Source organism: Clarias gariepinus, chromosome 5 (genome assembly GCF_024256425.1).
Source record: "Clarias gariepinus isolate MV-2021 ecotype Netherlands chromosome 5, CGAR_prim_01v2, whole genome shotgun sequence".
NCBI classification, from domain to species: Eukaryota; Metazoa; Chordata; class Actinopteri; order Siluriformes; family Clariidae; genus Clarias; species Clarias gariepinus.
Window position 1 is genome coordinate 892,501 of NC_071104.1, and position 17,437 is coordinate 909,937.

At 42.5% G+C, this 17,437-nt stretch overlaps 1 protein-coding gene across 1 annotated transcript; it reads left to right on the top strand.

The window, feature by feature from the left end:
* The first annotated feature begins 87 nt into the window (after positions 1 to 87).
* Positions 88 to 15,102, top strand: LOC128524517 (cAMP-dependent protein kinase catalytic subunit PRKX-like). Its single transcript, XM_053497113.1, has 8 exons — positions 88 to 474; positions 2,381 to 2,549; positions 4,947 to 5,210; positions 6,777 to 6,896; positions 9,564 to 9,659; positions 9,960 to 10,017; positions 11,517 to 11,594; positions 13,899 to 15,102. Exons 1-8 carry the CDS (start codon positions 321 to 323, stop codon positions 14,022 to 14,024), a joined length of 1,065 nt encoding a protein of 354 aa, XP_053353088.1. The 5' UTR covers positions 88 to 320; the 3' UTR covers positions 14,025 to 15,102.
* Positions 15,103 to 17,437: the final 2,335 nt, after the last annotated feature.

Consider the following 17,437-nt stretch of genomic DNA (forward strand, 5'->3'; position numbering starts at 1 on the left):
CGACTCACTGAACCGACTCCTGAGTCGACTCCTCCGCGTCCTGCACATCCGCAGGATCAGCAGCGCAATAAAAGGGGCGGGAGCGCGCGCGCCTGTACGCGTTGTTACACTCCATAGTCTCCGGTATCAGCGCTCACGCGTGCCCGGTATTAAGGGTGTGCGCGCGCGGGCGGATGTCCGGGATGACCGGCCGCCTCTAGCCCGGTGTGTTGTGTCGAGAGAGAGAGAGAGAGAGCGAGAGACGGAGGCGCGCGCGCGGGTAAGCGTGTGATGGCGGACGGAGCGCGCGGCACGGAGGTCTCGCGCGCCGCGGAGCGACGATGACGGCAGCGCGGAGCTCGAGCGATCGGGGCGGGAGAGGAGGAGGAGGAGGAGGAGCGGACGGGGACGCGGAGGGGAGCGCGAGAGCGTGTCAGGAGCAGGCCGGCGCCGCGCACCTCAGCCTCGGCGTGCTGGAGTCGGTCGCCACCGTGGGTGAGTGCGCGCGCGCGCACAAACACACACACACACACCGGAATTACCGGCAGATTAATCTGTGTTCGAATAATCGATTTTAATCGAAGTTAATCTTCTATTAAAAAGAAGGAGAAAAAGAACCCTCAGTGTATTTCCTGGCTGTCTGTTTACACGCAGGTGATGGGCGTGCAGGTGTAAATAACTAATCAATAATAGGGTGGTGTGATGAAACACTATAGGTCACCATGGCAACGCTGAGAAAAGTCAGTCCTCTACATACAAATGTGTTTCGTTTAAAAGTCTTGTTTATAAGTCAAGTTTGTTCATAAGTCCAACACACACACTTTGTACTAGGATATTCACACACTTGTCTATACACAATGTATTACACTACAGGGTTTATTAGAATCGAGGCGATAGTTGAACGTTTCATGTTAGAAGAACGAGCGATGTCTGCCATCTTTTCACCTCGCTCCATTCTCTGAAATTTCACTTTTGTCGGTACCGTTGCTGCTTGCCGCTTCTTAGCTGGACAATCCTCTTCACCACTGCTTTTGCTTCCGGACATCCTAAGATGCAAACTGCATGCATGTGACAATGTACAGTATGCCAGACATGTGATCTAACTGACGTGATTGCATTTTTATATCTTCAAACATTTGTAACTTGAATGTTAATAAGTACCTTTACACCACAGCGGCTATTATTAAATAGTATTTGCTTCTAAATAGCGTTTAGTGTTGTGGTGCAACCTTTTGGCATGTTCTCGCTCGCACTGCAGCAGCAGGTGAACCAGCCTCTGGAAAACCCAATTTCACCAGAATTATTATTCTGGCGGGCGGCATGGTGGTGTAGTGGTTAGTGTTGTTGTCGTCCCGCTCCAGGGTTGAGGGTTCGATTCTTACCTAGGGGTCTTTTTGTATGGAGTTTAAATGTTCTCTCGTGCTTGGTGGGTTTCCTCTCGCAGTTCAAAGACATACAGAATAGGCTAATTGACTGTCCCAAATTGCCTGTAGTGTGTGAATGTTGACCGGAGGTCCTACCTTGGTCGTAAAAATGGGAATAAATATTGGAACGATTGGCTATTCTGGTGAAGGTTAAAATACACAGCATGCCACGCTACCAAGAATGCACAAAGAAGCATGAGGGTTGCTATGGAAACGATTAGGTTTAAGCTACACTGTGCTACCATCAGAGCTACACTTTGAGGAAACACCTTTCATGCTGTGATGTAAAGCAGTCGGATTAATGCTGTAGGTGTTTAATGATTGTAGTGCAGGAAATGATTGGTCAGTGTGGCTCTTTTCAGATGGACACACACACACACACACACACACACACACCACTGCAGCAGGAAGACGTTCACCTCGGGGGGAAGAAAACGGAAATCCATTTGACTTTATGCAGAGGAGGAGGATGTGGCCTGAATTCTTTATGAGACTGCAAATGAACTTTATGGATTGAAGAGTGTGGAGTCGTTGCTTACTGAGCACTAAACATGAACCGTGCTGTTGTGGGCTGAAAAGCAGCAAAGCGCTACACGTGCGTTCCTCATAAACACACAAACATGAACGCTTTCACAGGAAGGGCACGCCATCGCTCGCTGGAATACCCATTTTTATAACCGGACTGATAAATAATATTCATTATAATACAAAATACTTAGCGAATTTCCACTTGATATTTCACTTCCACATAAATAATCGAGGTAAATAGTGTCTGATTTATATTTAAGTATTTATGTACATTAGTGGCTGTAATTTATTGTAGTAATATGTGCATTACCTATATACTGTATCTGTATATAACCTGTATGTAAAAGCTTTTTAACTCCATTACATATTCTAATCCAAAAAGGCCGTCTGAGGCGGAAAAATTGCCCCGTTGTTGTTTAGTTTCCTCCCTCGGCATTTTCTTCATGCAGGTACAGGCACTTTTGGTCGGGTGGTGCTGGTCCAGGATCGTAAAACCAAGGGCTACTTCGCATTAAAGTCCATGAAGATTGTGGATTTAATCCGACTGAAACAGCAGCAACACGTCCACAATGAGAAGGAAGTCCTCATGGAGGTCAATCACCCCTTTATCGTCAAACTGTGAGTGCTGCTCTCACTTTCGTTTCTGGAAAGAGTTAACACCCTGCATGTTTGTAGGAGGTTTATAACAAACTGATTCCTTCCTTTGAGTGCACAGATGTTGATGTTGAAGGTCTAGTTAGGGCAAAAAATTACTGTCGATTGATTTCACACATAAAGACAAAAATGAACAGCTGAATCCATTCACATTGAGTTTGGAGGTAGACGTCTTTAGCTAGTTGATGGGTTTCTCATAATGTAAGATATCTTTAATTCTTCTTGATCAACACCTCTGGGTTTTGAGATGAGTTTTGCTAGCATAATGCTAATCCTTGGGTTTAGCACTTTGTAAGGTTTAATTTAATCTTTGCACTGATCTTAGTGAGTTTTGGGTGAAATGTTATCTCACACTCAGGCATATTTAAGTCGTTCTACTGAACACGTCTGGAAGTTTTGAGGTAAATGTCTTTAGTCTGACTCTAATTATTGACTTAATCACACGGTCAGGTATATTTAAGTTCTTGTGATAAACAACCCAGGGAGTTTTGAGGTAAATGTCGTTAGCATTTTGCTCATCTGTGCTTCTAAGCCTTCGTGACTCACTAGCGAAGTTAGCGGCCCAGCGTTCACGCGGCACTGGAGCAGAACTCAGACACAACATCTGAGGTTATTTTTAGTGAGTCCAAACTACGCTAAGGACCAGCACTTCTCTCTAAACTAAACTGTCCAGCTCGACATTGTGACGGACAAATAAATACTAGATGGTAGAAATCAGTTTCTATCCATTTCTCTAAGTAATCGCAAGCACTTCAGGGGTTTGAAATCCTTCAGATCCACTCAGACTTTTTGTCTTTCTCCTAAAAAGACTGTCCTCCATATCAGATTATGCATTTTTAAACCACTGTGATGCTCCAGACGCTGAATTTCTTGCTATTTTTAACCCTAATGGCCTACCAGGCAGCTAATGCAGCGGTATTGCGTTGCAGCTTATTTCTGGGGCCTTTTAAACTTCTAATTTAATGGCATACAAAATGCATGAAGTATTGAGTATCGCTGGTTTGACTCAGGAGCTGAAGGTTTTAGCAAATGTTTTGTTCTCAAGTTCTCCCAGTTCCCATTACACGTAACCAACTTCCTGAATTAGCTCCAATAAGGCAGGAGGGTATAAACCTCTACATCTAGCGCATGAGCTAAGCTAATCCTGTTGTTAGATGTAGCCTCACAGCTCCAAGGTTTCCAGAACCATCCTGAGCTCAGGTTACACTCTGTGTGGAGTTTGATCGGTCTCCATGCGGCATCTTTGGTTTCCTTTCACCACAAATAAGGAATCTGACACGTAAAGATATTTAATAATTTACCAAGAAAAAAACTGTCGTGAACAATCCCGGAATGAGCACTGAGATCTGGCTCCACGCTTGTCATGTTTTCCTGATGTGTGCCCCTGTTCTGTTCTGTGTTTAACTCTTAAACCCTTTGTTTATTTCACTCTTGCCATTTATTGGCTTCATTGCATTCTCCTTAATCGCTGTTTCTCTGTTTAAAGATTTGGAGGTGCATGTGATGACCAGACTCTACGGGCATGAAAACACGCCTCTGACATGCTTAATTTATTCATCAAGACTTGATGTGAGACACAGACACACCAGGATCCTCACTGATCAGCCTTACCATGCACCCACCTCCCTAAGGCTAAGTAGTTCCCCTCGTGCCAGTGAAAAAGCCCTGATCCGTCAAGGCCTGGACTCTACTAGATCTCTGAACATGTGTGTGTGTGTGTGTGTGTTGTGTTTGGCACCAAGCCGTCTGTAGCAGATCCTTTAAGTCCTATAATTTGTGAGCTGGAGCCTCCAAGGATCAGACTTGTCTCTCCGGCACATCCAACAGATGTTTGATCGGATTGAGATCTAAGGAATTTAAAGGCAGAGTCAACTTTGGATTTGCAACTCTGTCATGTTCCCTAAACCGTTCCTGAGCAGTGTGTGTAGTGTGTCAGGGCGCATTACTGTGCTGAAAGAGGACACGGCTATCCATCAGGGAACACCGTCTACATGAAGGGGTGTAACTCGGCTTGTAACAGTGTTTAAATAGGTGGGATGTATCAGAATAACATCCACATGAAAGGCAGGCCACCCTCTTCTATTGCTCCGTGGGAGCTTTTGGCGGTGGATACGAGTCAGCATGAGTACCCCGACTGGTCTGAGGCTATGGAGCTCCAAACATTGTGTGTTCTGACTCCTTTCTATCAGAAACAGCAACGCTTTCTCAGCAGTTTGTGGTTAGGCTGCCCATGACCCTGTCGCTGGCTCACCAGTCACAGATCACTCAGAGGACAGGGGACACGGACCTAGCAAAACAAAAGATTTTCCATGGTATCTATCTGTGTCTTAATGTCTTGTCACTTTCTCCCCACACTGGTAGGTTTTGGACATGGCATGATGATCGGTGTCTCTTCATGCTGATGGAGTTCGTGCCCGGAGGTGAGCTCTTCACCTACCTGCGCAGTCGCGGAAAGTTCAGTAACGACACGGGCCTGTTCTTTGCAGCTGAGATTGTTAGTGCACTGGAGTATCTTCACTCGAAAGACATTGTGTACAGGGACCTGAAGCCGGAGAACATCCTGCTGGACCGTGAAGGACACGTCAAACTCACCGACTTTGGATTCGCCAAGAAGGTCGTGGACAGGTACGGGTGGAGATTGGTTCTAAAAGCTCTGTGCGGTTCTTTGTGTGGAATAATCTGGCCGTGTGAATAGAAAAGCTCCTTAACTATGTTTATAAGTCGATTCTAAGGACGAGGAACATTTTGTGTGTGAATATTAAATAGCTTGATCTTCCTTGGATCCTGAACCCTGTACAGGTTTCATAGACTGTAACTCATTTGTTGCTTTGCACAAAGTATTTCCCACCTCTGACATTATTCACAGTACAAGTGGACCTCTCCTGAGCAGGTGTGAGCCAGCTGGTGGGTTCTCAACACTTTACTGTATCACACACTCCAGTGTAATGCTAGGAGAAGCACAAAAGTGGTGATTAATTTGGGTTGTACCGGTGGTACTGATTCGTGACTGGGTGGCTGCACGTCCCTAAATTTTCAAATGAAATGCTCGTCCCCCAAGCACAATCCCTCCTAACTCTGTAGCACATTATTATTACTAAGGGTTCGATAAACTTTTGGTAAAGATCATGTTGATCAGAAGTAATTCACCCCTTCACAAATGGCCCAGAACCCCCAAACCCTGGGAACTGTAGAGTGACAAACTGCTTTTGGACCAATAAACTGCCGTCCTAAGCTCATTTTTTGAAAAACACACTTGAAATCCCTAAAAATATCAAGTCTCCTCTCTCATAATGTACAATCCAAAGCGACGCTGGAGCACCCACGGTTCCTCTGATGTAAGTAAGAGAGTCACAGGGTTGCCGTTGGCGTTAAAGCTCATTCTCTGTGCTTGTGAGATTCACATGAAGGGGGGGCCGGACGCACGTCTTTGTGACCGTATGCCCCAGAAACGAGACATTTTCAGCACTTTGTCCATTAAAAGCGGTGCACCGTTGCCTCCTGACTTAACAATTTCATGTTGTTATTTTATTAATAATTTAAAGTATTCACACAGATTTTAGATCTGATCCACATTTAGCACGAGTGTGAACGTACCTGTGTGTCCAAGGCATATCTGAATGTGTCGTGAGTGTGAAATCCTGCATACACGGTTCCACAGGGAATATTTGGTCTGGTATTCAAATGGATTGAGATGATTTTCATACCAACACGCGGTTGTTCGGGGTTTTAGTCTGCGTGAACGGAGACGTGTGAGACTACAGAACATCAGGGTGGGATCAGAAACGCAGTCATAAAGAAGACCTCTGCTCCACAGCCTGTGTGTGTGTGTGTGTGTGTGTGTGTGTATACACACAGGTAGGAGTGTTAATTAGAGAGAACAAGACAGTTATTAATAGTGACATTTTGTTCTCCGTTGGGAAACATCGAGCTGAGCAATTTATCTGAGTGTCTCCGTTACCGTGTACCTTCATCTTATTCACTGATTTATCCTGGTGACGGTTCTCTCTATCCCTCTCTCCCTCTCTCCCTCTCTCTCTCTTTCTCTCCCTCCCTCTTAGGAGTTTATTATATACAGGATGAAATATAAACAGTCATTAAATTGCTAAAATAACTTCATTTATAAAGTTTCACTTCTTAGGTGTTATTTCATCTTTATTGAAGTCCAATGTGTGTGTGTGTGTGTGTGTCCAGGACATGTACATTATGTGGAACTCCAGAGTACCTGGCTCCTGAAATTATCCAGGGCAAAGGTCATGGTCTGGCAGTGGACTGGTGGGCCCTGGGCGTGCTAATTTTTGAAATGTTGTCTGGGTGAGTTTGATTTTTACATTTATTATGACAGAACGTAAATGCAGTCTGTGTTTGTTTTAATGTTAAGTCTTGAGTTTTAACTGTAAAAAAAAATTATATATATAAATGAAAACACCACCTCAAACATTAACACAAAACTAAACTGGATCATGATATTTATTTATAATTATAATATAAATATAATCTAAAATCAACTTTATAATAATCTCTTTAATTTTTATTAAAATATAAAATAAATTAATGCATATTTTTTAATATTATTAAAAAAAATATCCAGGGCAAACATAAACACTGCAGCAGTGACATGGTGTGACCACTGGGGGGCGATGTGGGTCTTAATCCTGGACATACCTGCACATGATTCCTGATCGTCATATTTTATACATAGATCTATGTACATAGATTATAGATAATTATTTATACGCAGTTCCGATGTTTTGCTCATATGTGACACGTATCGGATAAGTTTTATGTCCATGTAAACAGGAAACAAACGCATGCATTCCGATATTATGAGATCGGTTTCAGGCCTCCTTCATATGTGGATATAAATCAGATATAATCAGATATAATCAGACATGTGCTAATGTGATTGTGGTGTAAACAGACAGGATTTCCTGAGTCATTGTGTTCTGTTCGTCATTAAAACTGCGACTTCTTCACGGTTTAATGATGTAATGTTATTCCCCGGTGGAAGCGCGTGTGGAATTATAACATCACAGGTGACATGAAAAAGGAAAAAGCTACTCGGTCATTTCAACATTTAAAACCCACCTAATACCGACACTGGCTCAACATCCATAATGTTGCCAAATTAACGTTGTTTCAACCTTTTGAGAAACAGAAACTCCCGCTGCTCAGCCCCTCGCAGGCGGAGGCAGTAACAGGTTTTCTCCAGCAGGAGGAGCGTCGAGTTACAGCGTTCGTCTCGGTTTTCATCGCCACAGCGTTTTACGTCTTTCTCTTTCTGTCTCCAATAACTCTCAGGTCTGCAGGTTTTATGAAAACGTCCTGTTTTTCTCGGAGGGCTTCCTGCTTGTAAGTGTGTGTGTGTGTGTGTGTGTGTTGAAGACACTTGTAGAAGAGACATAAAACAGACATCCGGAAGAAAAAAAAAGACACAACAGACACATCATTATGGCGTGAGCCAATGAAAATATGAGCGCTCAATATATTAATGAGGATTTTAATCTGTGGGTTTAGTGTTAATGGTTATAGTGGTCAAACTGGTGAGATACCAGAGTTTTATATAACGCTATAAACGCCTAAGGGTTAGAGACTCCAATGTGCATCGACACGGATTATTATAACAATGAAGCTACGGAGCGAACGGACTTCTCTAGCAGCTCACTCTCTCTCTCTCTCCCCCCCTCTCTCTCTCTCTCCCTCTCTCTCTCTCCCTTTCTCTCTCCCTTTCTCTCCCCCTCTCTCTCTCTCTCCCTGTCTCCCTCTCCCCCCCCTCTCTCTCTCTCTCTCTCTCTCTCTCTCTCTCTCTCTCTCTCCCTCTCCCTCTCTCTCCCTCTCTCCCTCTCTCTCTCTCTCTCTCTCTCTCCCTCTCTCTCTCTCCCTCTCTCTCCCTCTCCCTCTCTCTCCCTCTCTCCCTCTCTCCCTCTCTCTCTCCCTCTCTCTCTCCCTCTCTCCCTCTCTCTCTCCCTCTCTCCCTCTCTCTCTCCCTCTCTCTCTCTCCCTCTCTCCCTCTCTCTCTCCCTCTCTCTCTCTCCCTCTCTCCCTCTCTCTCTCTCCCTTTCTCTCTCCCTTTCTCTCCCCCTCTCTCTCTCTCCCTGTCTCCCCCTCTCCCTCTCTCTCTCTCTCTCTCTCTCTCAGTATTATTACTTTTGGCCTGACTGCACATGAGGAAGGAAGTTGCCTTTTTTTGGTTTACTGTTGCCTGAGAGCAAATAAGATTGCAGCCATGCGCGACTGTTTCACCTTCAGGAGGCTTCACTTATCTATGACTACTTTTTCTACCTCTGTACACACACACACACACACACACAGGCATCGCACCTTGTACATATTGAATAAAACACTTTGTAATGTTCTAATAACAATAACAAGTAAAACTCATTTGTGAAGTGGGTTCGGTTCCCCTCGCAGCACCATGGAGCGTTTATCTCCTCCTAAACCAGAGACTTTAGTGAAGAAGGATTTATTACTGCATTTGATTTGAACCAGACTCGTTATAGTTACATAGTTACTGTTCGCTCTCAGAAAGTTCTGTAACGACAATAACATTACAAATATGAGAAACCAAGAAGAAGTGAACCTGAGTACCAGAATCCAAAGGGAAACTCTCCTCTTTCCTCCTTCATTCCGTTTCCTGTGTGTTCTGTACATGAGAGCGATTTCACCTGCAAGCTGCTCGTTTCTCTAAACACATTGTTCACGTGATTTATTTTCAGGAGGTCTGTCCTGATAGTTTCTGTCTAAATAAACAGGTTTCATGTCCTTAAAACACTGATGTCCCTTTTAATGTCCTCAAAACACACCCTTTCCTCCTAATGTCATTAAGATGCCAAGCAGACGTTCCTCAGGACTCGACGTGCGGTCGGTCTCAGACGTGACCGTGAACCTGCTGATGCTCTTATAGGGAGATTTTTTTTGCTTGTTTTTATGGCATGTTTATGATTTGTTTATTTATTTGTTTGTTTGTGTATTTTGGGGAAGGTATCCGCCGTTCTTTGACGACAATCCTTTTGGTATCTATCAGAAGGTTCTCTCTGCCAAGCTGAACATCCCTCGCCAGCTCGACTTCTACGTGAAGTAAGCAGGTTTGCTTTGGAAAGAAAACAATTATAATAAATGTTTGTGTAGTGTGTTCACTGAAAATCTTTATTTTAAATTATACTTTTATACATTTTTTATAAATCTTTATACATTATTTATTTTACAATAATAATAATAATAACAGGTTTGTTTATCTGCTCTCTCAAGCAAATGTTATTTTTTTACATATAAAAACAAGTATGTTTATTTCTAAATGAATTTTAACTCAATTTTATTTAATCAGTCTTTATTTTTAAAAAAGTGAATAATTTATGTTTTTCTTCTTCTTTCATGTAGAGACCTCATCAAGAAGCTCCTCGTCGTCGATAAAACAAAGAGACTTGGCAATTTAAGAGTAAGTGAGTTCATGTTCATGGTGTTCGATTCCACCTGGAGTGTGTGTGTGTGTGTGTGTGTGTGTGTGTGCTCAGAGTTAAAGTGGTATCCATGATGTACCCCACCTTGTGCCGCGAGTCCGCTGGACTTTAAACCTGATTATAATAGAATGAACACAGCAGCGCTACAGAACCACACACACACCGCTCGTCTCTGAATTTCAGCCGATTGTTCGGGGTTTTTATTGAGATAAGCTGCCGATGTGAGTGTGTTGTAGCACAGGATGACAAGGAGGGAGGCTTTCGCACTTTATTAATCTTTAATTGTGTAAGAAGTAAAAGCCCCCTTGCTTGTTTTTGCTGGTGATATTTTGTAACCTGGAGTTTGCGTTGAGTGACGTTTACACCACTACGGCCGGCTCGGGTTTCCTTTGATCTAGCTTTTGTTCTCTTTATTGTTTACGATCCCCCACCGTGCGCACGTTTACAGTTTACTGCATCCTGGAAGGCAGAACGGACGCCGAAATCAAGGTCACGCCGACCCCATCACCAGAAGTGAAAGTCTAAACATTATTACTCCACTTCCAGACTGACTGAAGATTAACCAGTACCGGGGTCAAAGGTCACAAGATTCTCAGCCACATTCAGTCTTGATCGCCTCGGAGGAATTTCTAACACTTTGGCAGCTCGCGAAAAAGAAACAAAAAATGCAAAACTCTCTTTTCTGCTAGTGGACGCGTTTCTGCTCGATTGTCTTGACGGAGTGCGCTGACCTTTAACCCCTCATTCAGGCCACGGCTATGCTGTTCACGATTTTCGTAAAAAGATATGCTAATCAGCGAGGCCAAACCTGCGCAAGGCTAGTTTGAGCTAGGTTATCTCATTGACCGCGGGAAGTGGTCCTCATGCTGCAGTGAACTGTAAGAGGAGAAGGTCCGCTCGCTCTCCACGGGGAGCTCGACTCTTTTTTTATTTCATTTTTTTAAGGGGAAAAGGGGAACGCAGCAGCAGCAGAGTTCACAAAGAACAGAACCTAGACATCTGTGTTTGTGTCTCGTCTCTGTAGGAGATTACAGTCCTCAGGATGTGTGTGTGTGTGTGTGTGCGCGCATTGTCAGCTGTGTTAACACGAAATTCTTTTTGCCTCTTAGCAAAGCAAATGGTGTGTGTGTGTGTGTGTGTGTGCGTGCATAAAAAATAGTTTTTAGATAGTTTTCAGTTTTACAGCTAATCATGCAGAACCTTCAGTTCCAAAGCAGCAGAACTATATAACTAAACACAACATTCATTTATCTATTTATTTATGTTTTTTATTCATAAACAAATAATATAAAAATGTTATTTATAAACAAAATAAATAAATGTTGTGTCTAATTCTATAGGCGTGCCATCCCAGTGCTAGAAACACCATAACTACTTGTACTGATTGTTTTAATGACACATGACTTTATTTCTTTTTAAGTTTTTTTTTTTTTTTTTCTGTACATTTTTTATTATTTCTTATTTGTCCTGTTTCCAGGCTGGAGCCGAGGACGTGAAGAGCCACAAGTGGTTTCGATCTGTAGACTGGGAAATCGTTCCTCAAAGAAAACTAAAGGTATAAAAAAATATAAACTTTTATCAAGTTAATGATAAAGTGATTTCAGAATTATTGGCACCCTTTACACTGATGAAAGAAATGAGAACATTACACTCGGATTTGGACTGAGCTCAGGAATAAAAAAATGAAGAGCTTTCCAGAATGTGTAGAAAAAACACTCAAGTGTGTTTAAGAGCTTTTTAGTGATCTTAGTGTTATAAACAGCACTACAACAGAATATCTGGAACTCAATGCAAAAGAAAAAAAAAACCCAGACATCACAAAGTGAGTTTCACCAGCTGCCTCAGACCGAGCGACAGCCCCGTTTCATCCTTATACACCATCTGTGTCCTTCTATTAGAGAGAAAGTAAAAGGCTCTCTGTAATCTCTGTGCTGGTCTTCATCGTGTTGTCTTTCAGCGCTTTAGACTCTGAGGGTCGGCACATGTGCAGTCTGCTTGTTTCCTCCAATAAACACCACACTGATTTAGTTTACATATGAATCTGTAATGATTGACAGCTCTGAACTCTGATTTATTCGAGTATTTAGGAATGGACATGGTCGCAAAGCAGCTTTACAGAAATACAAATTTTTCTCCAGGTGCAGGTTATTTGTTGGTACCTGGCACAATGAAAAATACAGCAGGGGGCAGAGCTGTTTCTTACAAAGCCCCAGAGTTAAACATTAGCCTTCCAATTAGTTTATAATTTCTGTTTATCTTTTAATGTCACACCAACTACCTGCTTTAATAGCATGGACCTTGCTTTGTGCACTGGTGCACAGTCATGTTGGACAGGAAGGGGCCGTCCCCAAACTGTTCCCACAAAGTTAGGAAATTGTCCAAAATGTTTTGTTATGCTGAAGCATTAAGAGTTCCTTTCTCTGGAAGTAAGAGGCCGAGCCCAACTCCTGAAAGGAGGAATTCTTTATTCTATCCCCTGTTGCTCTCTGAAAGGAAATCACATTTATTTTATGTACAAAACTTTAAAGTCTCAGCTTTCTAATGAGATAAGCCACATGCATGAGGACTGAAGTATGTGAGCATTTGAACCTGGCCTGGCAGAAAGAAAACAAAAGGGGAAAAACAGGGTGATGGTTAGGAGTTTAAACCAGCCGTGGAGTTTTGCAGGGTGCCTTGCAGGATTTTTCCACTGTAAGAAAATAAGAGAATTAATAACAAGGTTATTAATAACAAGAGTTACTGCTTACAGACGCCGGGCTCGAGGAAATGTTGGCGTGTAATTTGCGTGTAGAGAAACTGTTGGGAAAAGAAAACACTTAGGAATTAGAAATTAACACTTTTTTTTTTCATTTAAAAGATGCTTTCCATCTAAGGCCAGAAAGAAAATGATGCAAAGCTTATTACTTTTTAGGTATGAGTTTTATGCATGCAGCTTCATTATTATTATTATTATTATTATTATTAATAAATCCTGGATTCTGTTTATCATGCTGCGCCCTCACCGCTGCACTCTGTATAAGTCTCTGTCTCCAGGCCGGTCCTCTCTTTATTACAGGAGATAAACATGTTACTGTTTTACTGCTAAGACGTTGGGTGTTGGGTTAATGATCTGTTTATATCTCCAGCCTTTTATCCCATCGTACTAGCAACTCTGGCTCTAGATCCGCTCCTCGATCTCTCGTAAACGTTCCCAGAGTGCACCTGGAGCTCTTTAAATCTGCTTTCTCTTTTCGTGCGTGCTCCCTGGGCATGGAGTGAGCTGCAGCACATTATCGTGTTAGAAACACTCCCTTCTCTGAATAGCTTTAAAAGTATTTTACAAATTACCTCGAAGGAGCTGCGTTGCAGCGTTACATAATCCCCGATTAGAAGAGGATGTGTTGGGCAGAACGCTCGCTATGGATGGGCTGTACACCTCATGTTGCTTTTATACATGGTACAGTGTGTGTGTGTGTGTGTGTGTGTGTGTGTGTGATTTAATATGAGACATTGTCTGTTATGTGCGTTTTTAATCAGGATACCCTAAAACTAAAGATAATGCATCACAATGGCAACTTCTGTCTAAATAAGGGATAAATAAAAATACAATACAATAAATTAAGATGCACACAGTGAATGAGGAACACTTTAAATTCATTCTCATGCCATTATTTTTTCCCCCTTCAGGTGAGTATGGACAAAATGTTAATTGTAGGGGTGCCAATAATTTTGGAAGCAGTCTTAACGTAGACCTTTTCATTTTAAACATGTTAGGGTACTGTCCTGTGGGGGAAACAGTGGCTTTGCAGGCACTTTGCTTGTTTATTTGTCTGTTTTCATGAGTTAATCTGGCTGCTGCTCTTCTACCCGACTCTTATAGCCCATCATCATTCCCAAAGTGACGCACGAGGGCGACCCGTCCAATTTTGAAGCTTATCCTGAAGAGAAGCGCAAAAAGGAGCCTGCCGTGTCCCCGCGGGACCTGGAAATTTTTAAGAACTTTTGAATACAAACACGAACACTGATTATTTATTTATTTATCTATTTATTTATTTATGCTAATTTTTGCATCTTTTCACTAAGGGCATGTGCCGATAATCGCTGATACGATACGCCTCACCGTGTCGGACACAAGCACAAGTGAGTCGTCTCGTGCGCGTCTGGAACACGCGCAGCGCTCTGGACGGGGCCGTTAGAACTCCGGAGATAAAGATTGTTTAACGATTCACTTTAAACTCGAAGTTCTAGTGAGGTTGGAACAACATGGCCGACACCACAGTCACTGTTTTTCACTGTTTGTTTCCTCGTCTAGACGAACTGCCTGCCACACAGCTGACCTTATTTACGAAGAGTTATAATCCACAGGAGCTCTGACCTGCAACATGTCCTGGATTGTTATTTTGCCTTAATAACTTCATATTCAACATCCTGTTATTTGGAATCATTTCATAATTTCAACATTTCTGATTATGTGGATGATGATGGGAATTGCAAACGGCAAAATAACAACTGAGCAATTCACAGATAAAAGTTGGTCCAAGGCTGCTGGTTTGCCAGGATTCGTTGTCATGGTTACGGTATTGCTAAGGTATAATGATGTACAGCCACCGCATTGCATCGAGTTTAATGATGGACAAGAAAATATGAAATAAGTAGCAGCTGTTCTACAGTCCATTGTAATGAAACCCCACAGGACTAAAGCGAGCCGAGAACGCCACATCGGTACACGCCCACTCCCACTCGGTCTTGTTCAATTGCGTTGTGTGTAGCCTTGTAACGTAGCGATTATCTATGCACTTTGTAAGATGTTTTGTTTGTTTGTTTGTTTGTTTGTAATGCAAATGCACATAACCTTTATTGCAAGTTATTCCAAATGTACCCGTTTATTCTCTGGGAATGATTATGCAACTTATGTTTATGATCTATGCAGATCCATCGTTTAACTCCACACAGTCTCGATGTGATCGTGTCTCACCCTGTACTTGTATATGTATGATGCTAACAATGCTATCATGCTAACATTATAGCTACACTTTCATAGTTTCTTTTTTTGTTATGATATGCATGATTACATAATCAATAAATCTTTTGTACATAAGATAAATATATTTCTTTGATTTATGATTTATTGAGCTATAAAATGTCAGACAATAAATAGCGCAAACCTCAAAGGTGAAACCTAAACATGTTTTAGAACTAACAGTAAGCACCGTAAAGGAAGTGTACTGTAGTTCAGTTATTCAGTTAATTTTGAGTGATTATAAGAAATAAAACAGTTGGGGGCATGCCTTGTTGGAAAATAATCAAAGACAGGTGTAAAGGCTTATAATTTTATTCTTGCTCTTTGGCACCCCCTATGGGCCAGGAATGAAACCAGGAACTGTATCACTATAGTTGTACGTCTTACTTATGACGTTCCATCTCGGAAAGCAGTGTACTGTATGTGCTGTAATGAGGTGCTGACTGAATTAAGACCAAACTGTCACTGCTGGGTCACTAAGCGAGACCCCCGACCCTCAGAGCTTCACCGTATCCTGTCTCAGCTGTAAAAGATAAAACTATTAGCTCAAAAGCGACAAAGGAAATGCTTGATAAGGCCAGGATCCACAGCATTCTCCTCTTAAGATGTTTGGCAGAATCTTAGGAAACTCCAGGAGAGCTGAGCTGATAACTCACTCTATAATTTTATGTGAGTGGTCGCGTAGGTGGGGATCACACTGACTCCGCCCGCTTGCCTTCTTCCCAGAGTGCATTGGGCGAGTGTTTCTGGCTGGTCTACATTTCCTCTATCGCTCTGGACAGAAGGATCTATTGGATGCTCTTGCAAACCTTCTTGAACTGTAGCAGGGAATAATACCATTCAGGAACACAACTCTAAGTAAGGAACCCAAGTCGTGAAGGCGCCTCTTACCCCAGAGGAGAGAGATGAAGCCTGCCATAGCACCTAATGCATTTCCTCCTGACACGGGAACTGATCAACATCACATGACCTGGGGATCTGAGGATATCCGTGTGTCTAATGCATTAGGCGCTATGGCAGCTTCACTGTAAACAAGCTCCATCAAGAGGCGAAATCTTAAACTGCTGAAAATGGAAACAGCGCTTATAATAGTCTTAAATACCTAAAATAGATAAATGGAGACATACAGTATATACTGTAGATCTATACAAACTGTTAATACATTTTCAGGGTTTTTTTTCCACCAGTTTGTGGAGGAGGGAGTGACGAGTACGGAGAGTGATTTCACCAGGACATGAGCTCTGTGGAAATGAGGCATCAAGGCGAATGGACTCCATCATCACTTACAGCTATAAGATTACTCCCGTAAGCTGATAACACACAAACACTTTTCATTTCTAATGTCTTAGGCTTTAAACATTTACAGTGAACCCTTGAAGTTGATATCTGGTCAAACCTCCATGACGTAAGTGCTTTCAGTAGCTCTGGATCAGAACTGCATCATCTGACTTCTACTAAGCTTCAGCTGCCAGAGAGCCACGCCGACGTCATCCTGTAGGATGTTTCGGTAAACTTGGGAATTCATTATCCCCCAGATGATGGCATGTGGTCGAGGCCCTGAGGAAGTGACACAAACCCAGATCATATGCTAGCTCCACCATACCTCACTTTCGGGATGATGTTTCCATGTTGGTAAGCTGTGCCCCTTTTGCGCCACACATACAGTAGTGCTGAGTAATTCCTACCGAACAATTCTACTTTTGTTTCATCAGTCCACAGAAGTTTCCCAGAAGTGTTGTGAATTGCCTAAGTGCTCTTTGGCAAACCTCAGGCATGTAGTAATGTTTTTGGATGTTCCATGGTGTTCTGCCCTGGACACGCTGCCTGTTTAATGATTTAAGTACATTAGACTCGTGAACAGAGATCTTTGCCAGTTCTTCGATCCTTGAGCTGTTTCTCGTGGATTCTTCTTTACCGCATTCAGGATTCTCCATGGTGCCTATAGAGTCCACTTCTAGGAAGAGTCGCTGCAATCCTTCTCCCTTTTAGAGACAGTTCGTAAGCTGTCCTGTCCTAAATGTCCAGGCCTTATACAGATCAGCTACTTTTGATCGTGCGTCTTTGGAGATCACTTTCATGTGAGAAATGGGTCACATCATCAGCTGCCACTTATGGACAGCAAACTTAAAATGTTTGAGTTTCTTTTATCAATCAGCGAAGCTCTAAACCACGCCTCCAAACTCATTTCATTAAGTGGATTCCAGATGTTGTGAAGTAATTAATCTAAGGGTTCACTTACTTTTTCCCCCAGCACTGTGAGTGTTTAATGGATGTGTTTAATAAAGCGGTTACACACAAATATGTATAATCTTTATAAATAGTATGGAAATCGTATCTGCTCGATCCTCCTGGCAGCAATGACGTCAAGCAAGTGCTTTCAGTAGCTCTGGACCAGACCT

Excerpts from the sequence above, each read along its gene's own strand:
- LOC128524517 (XM_053497113.1), top strand. The coding sequence starts at position 321 with ATGACGGCAGCGCGGAGCTCGAGCGATCGGGGCGGGAGAGGAGGAGGA. Across the intron at positions 475-2,380 it reads GGAGTCGGTCGCCACCGTGG|GTACAGGCACTTTTGGTCGG; the intron begins GTGAGTGCGCGC and ends TTCTTCATGCAG. Across the intron at positions 2,550-4,946 it reads CACCCCTTTATCGTCAAACT|GTTTTGGACATGGCATGATG; the intron begins GTGAGTGCTGCT and ends CCACACTGGTAG.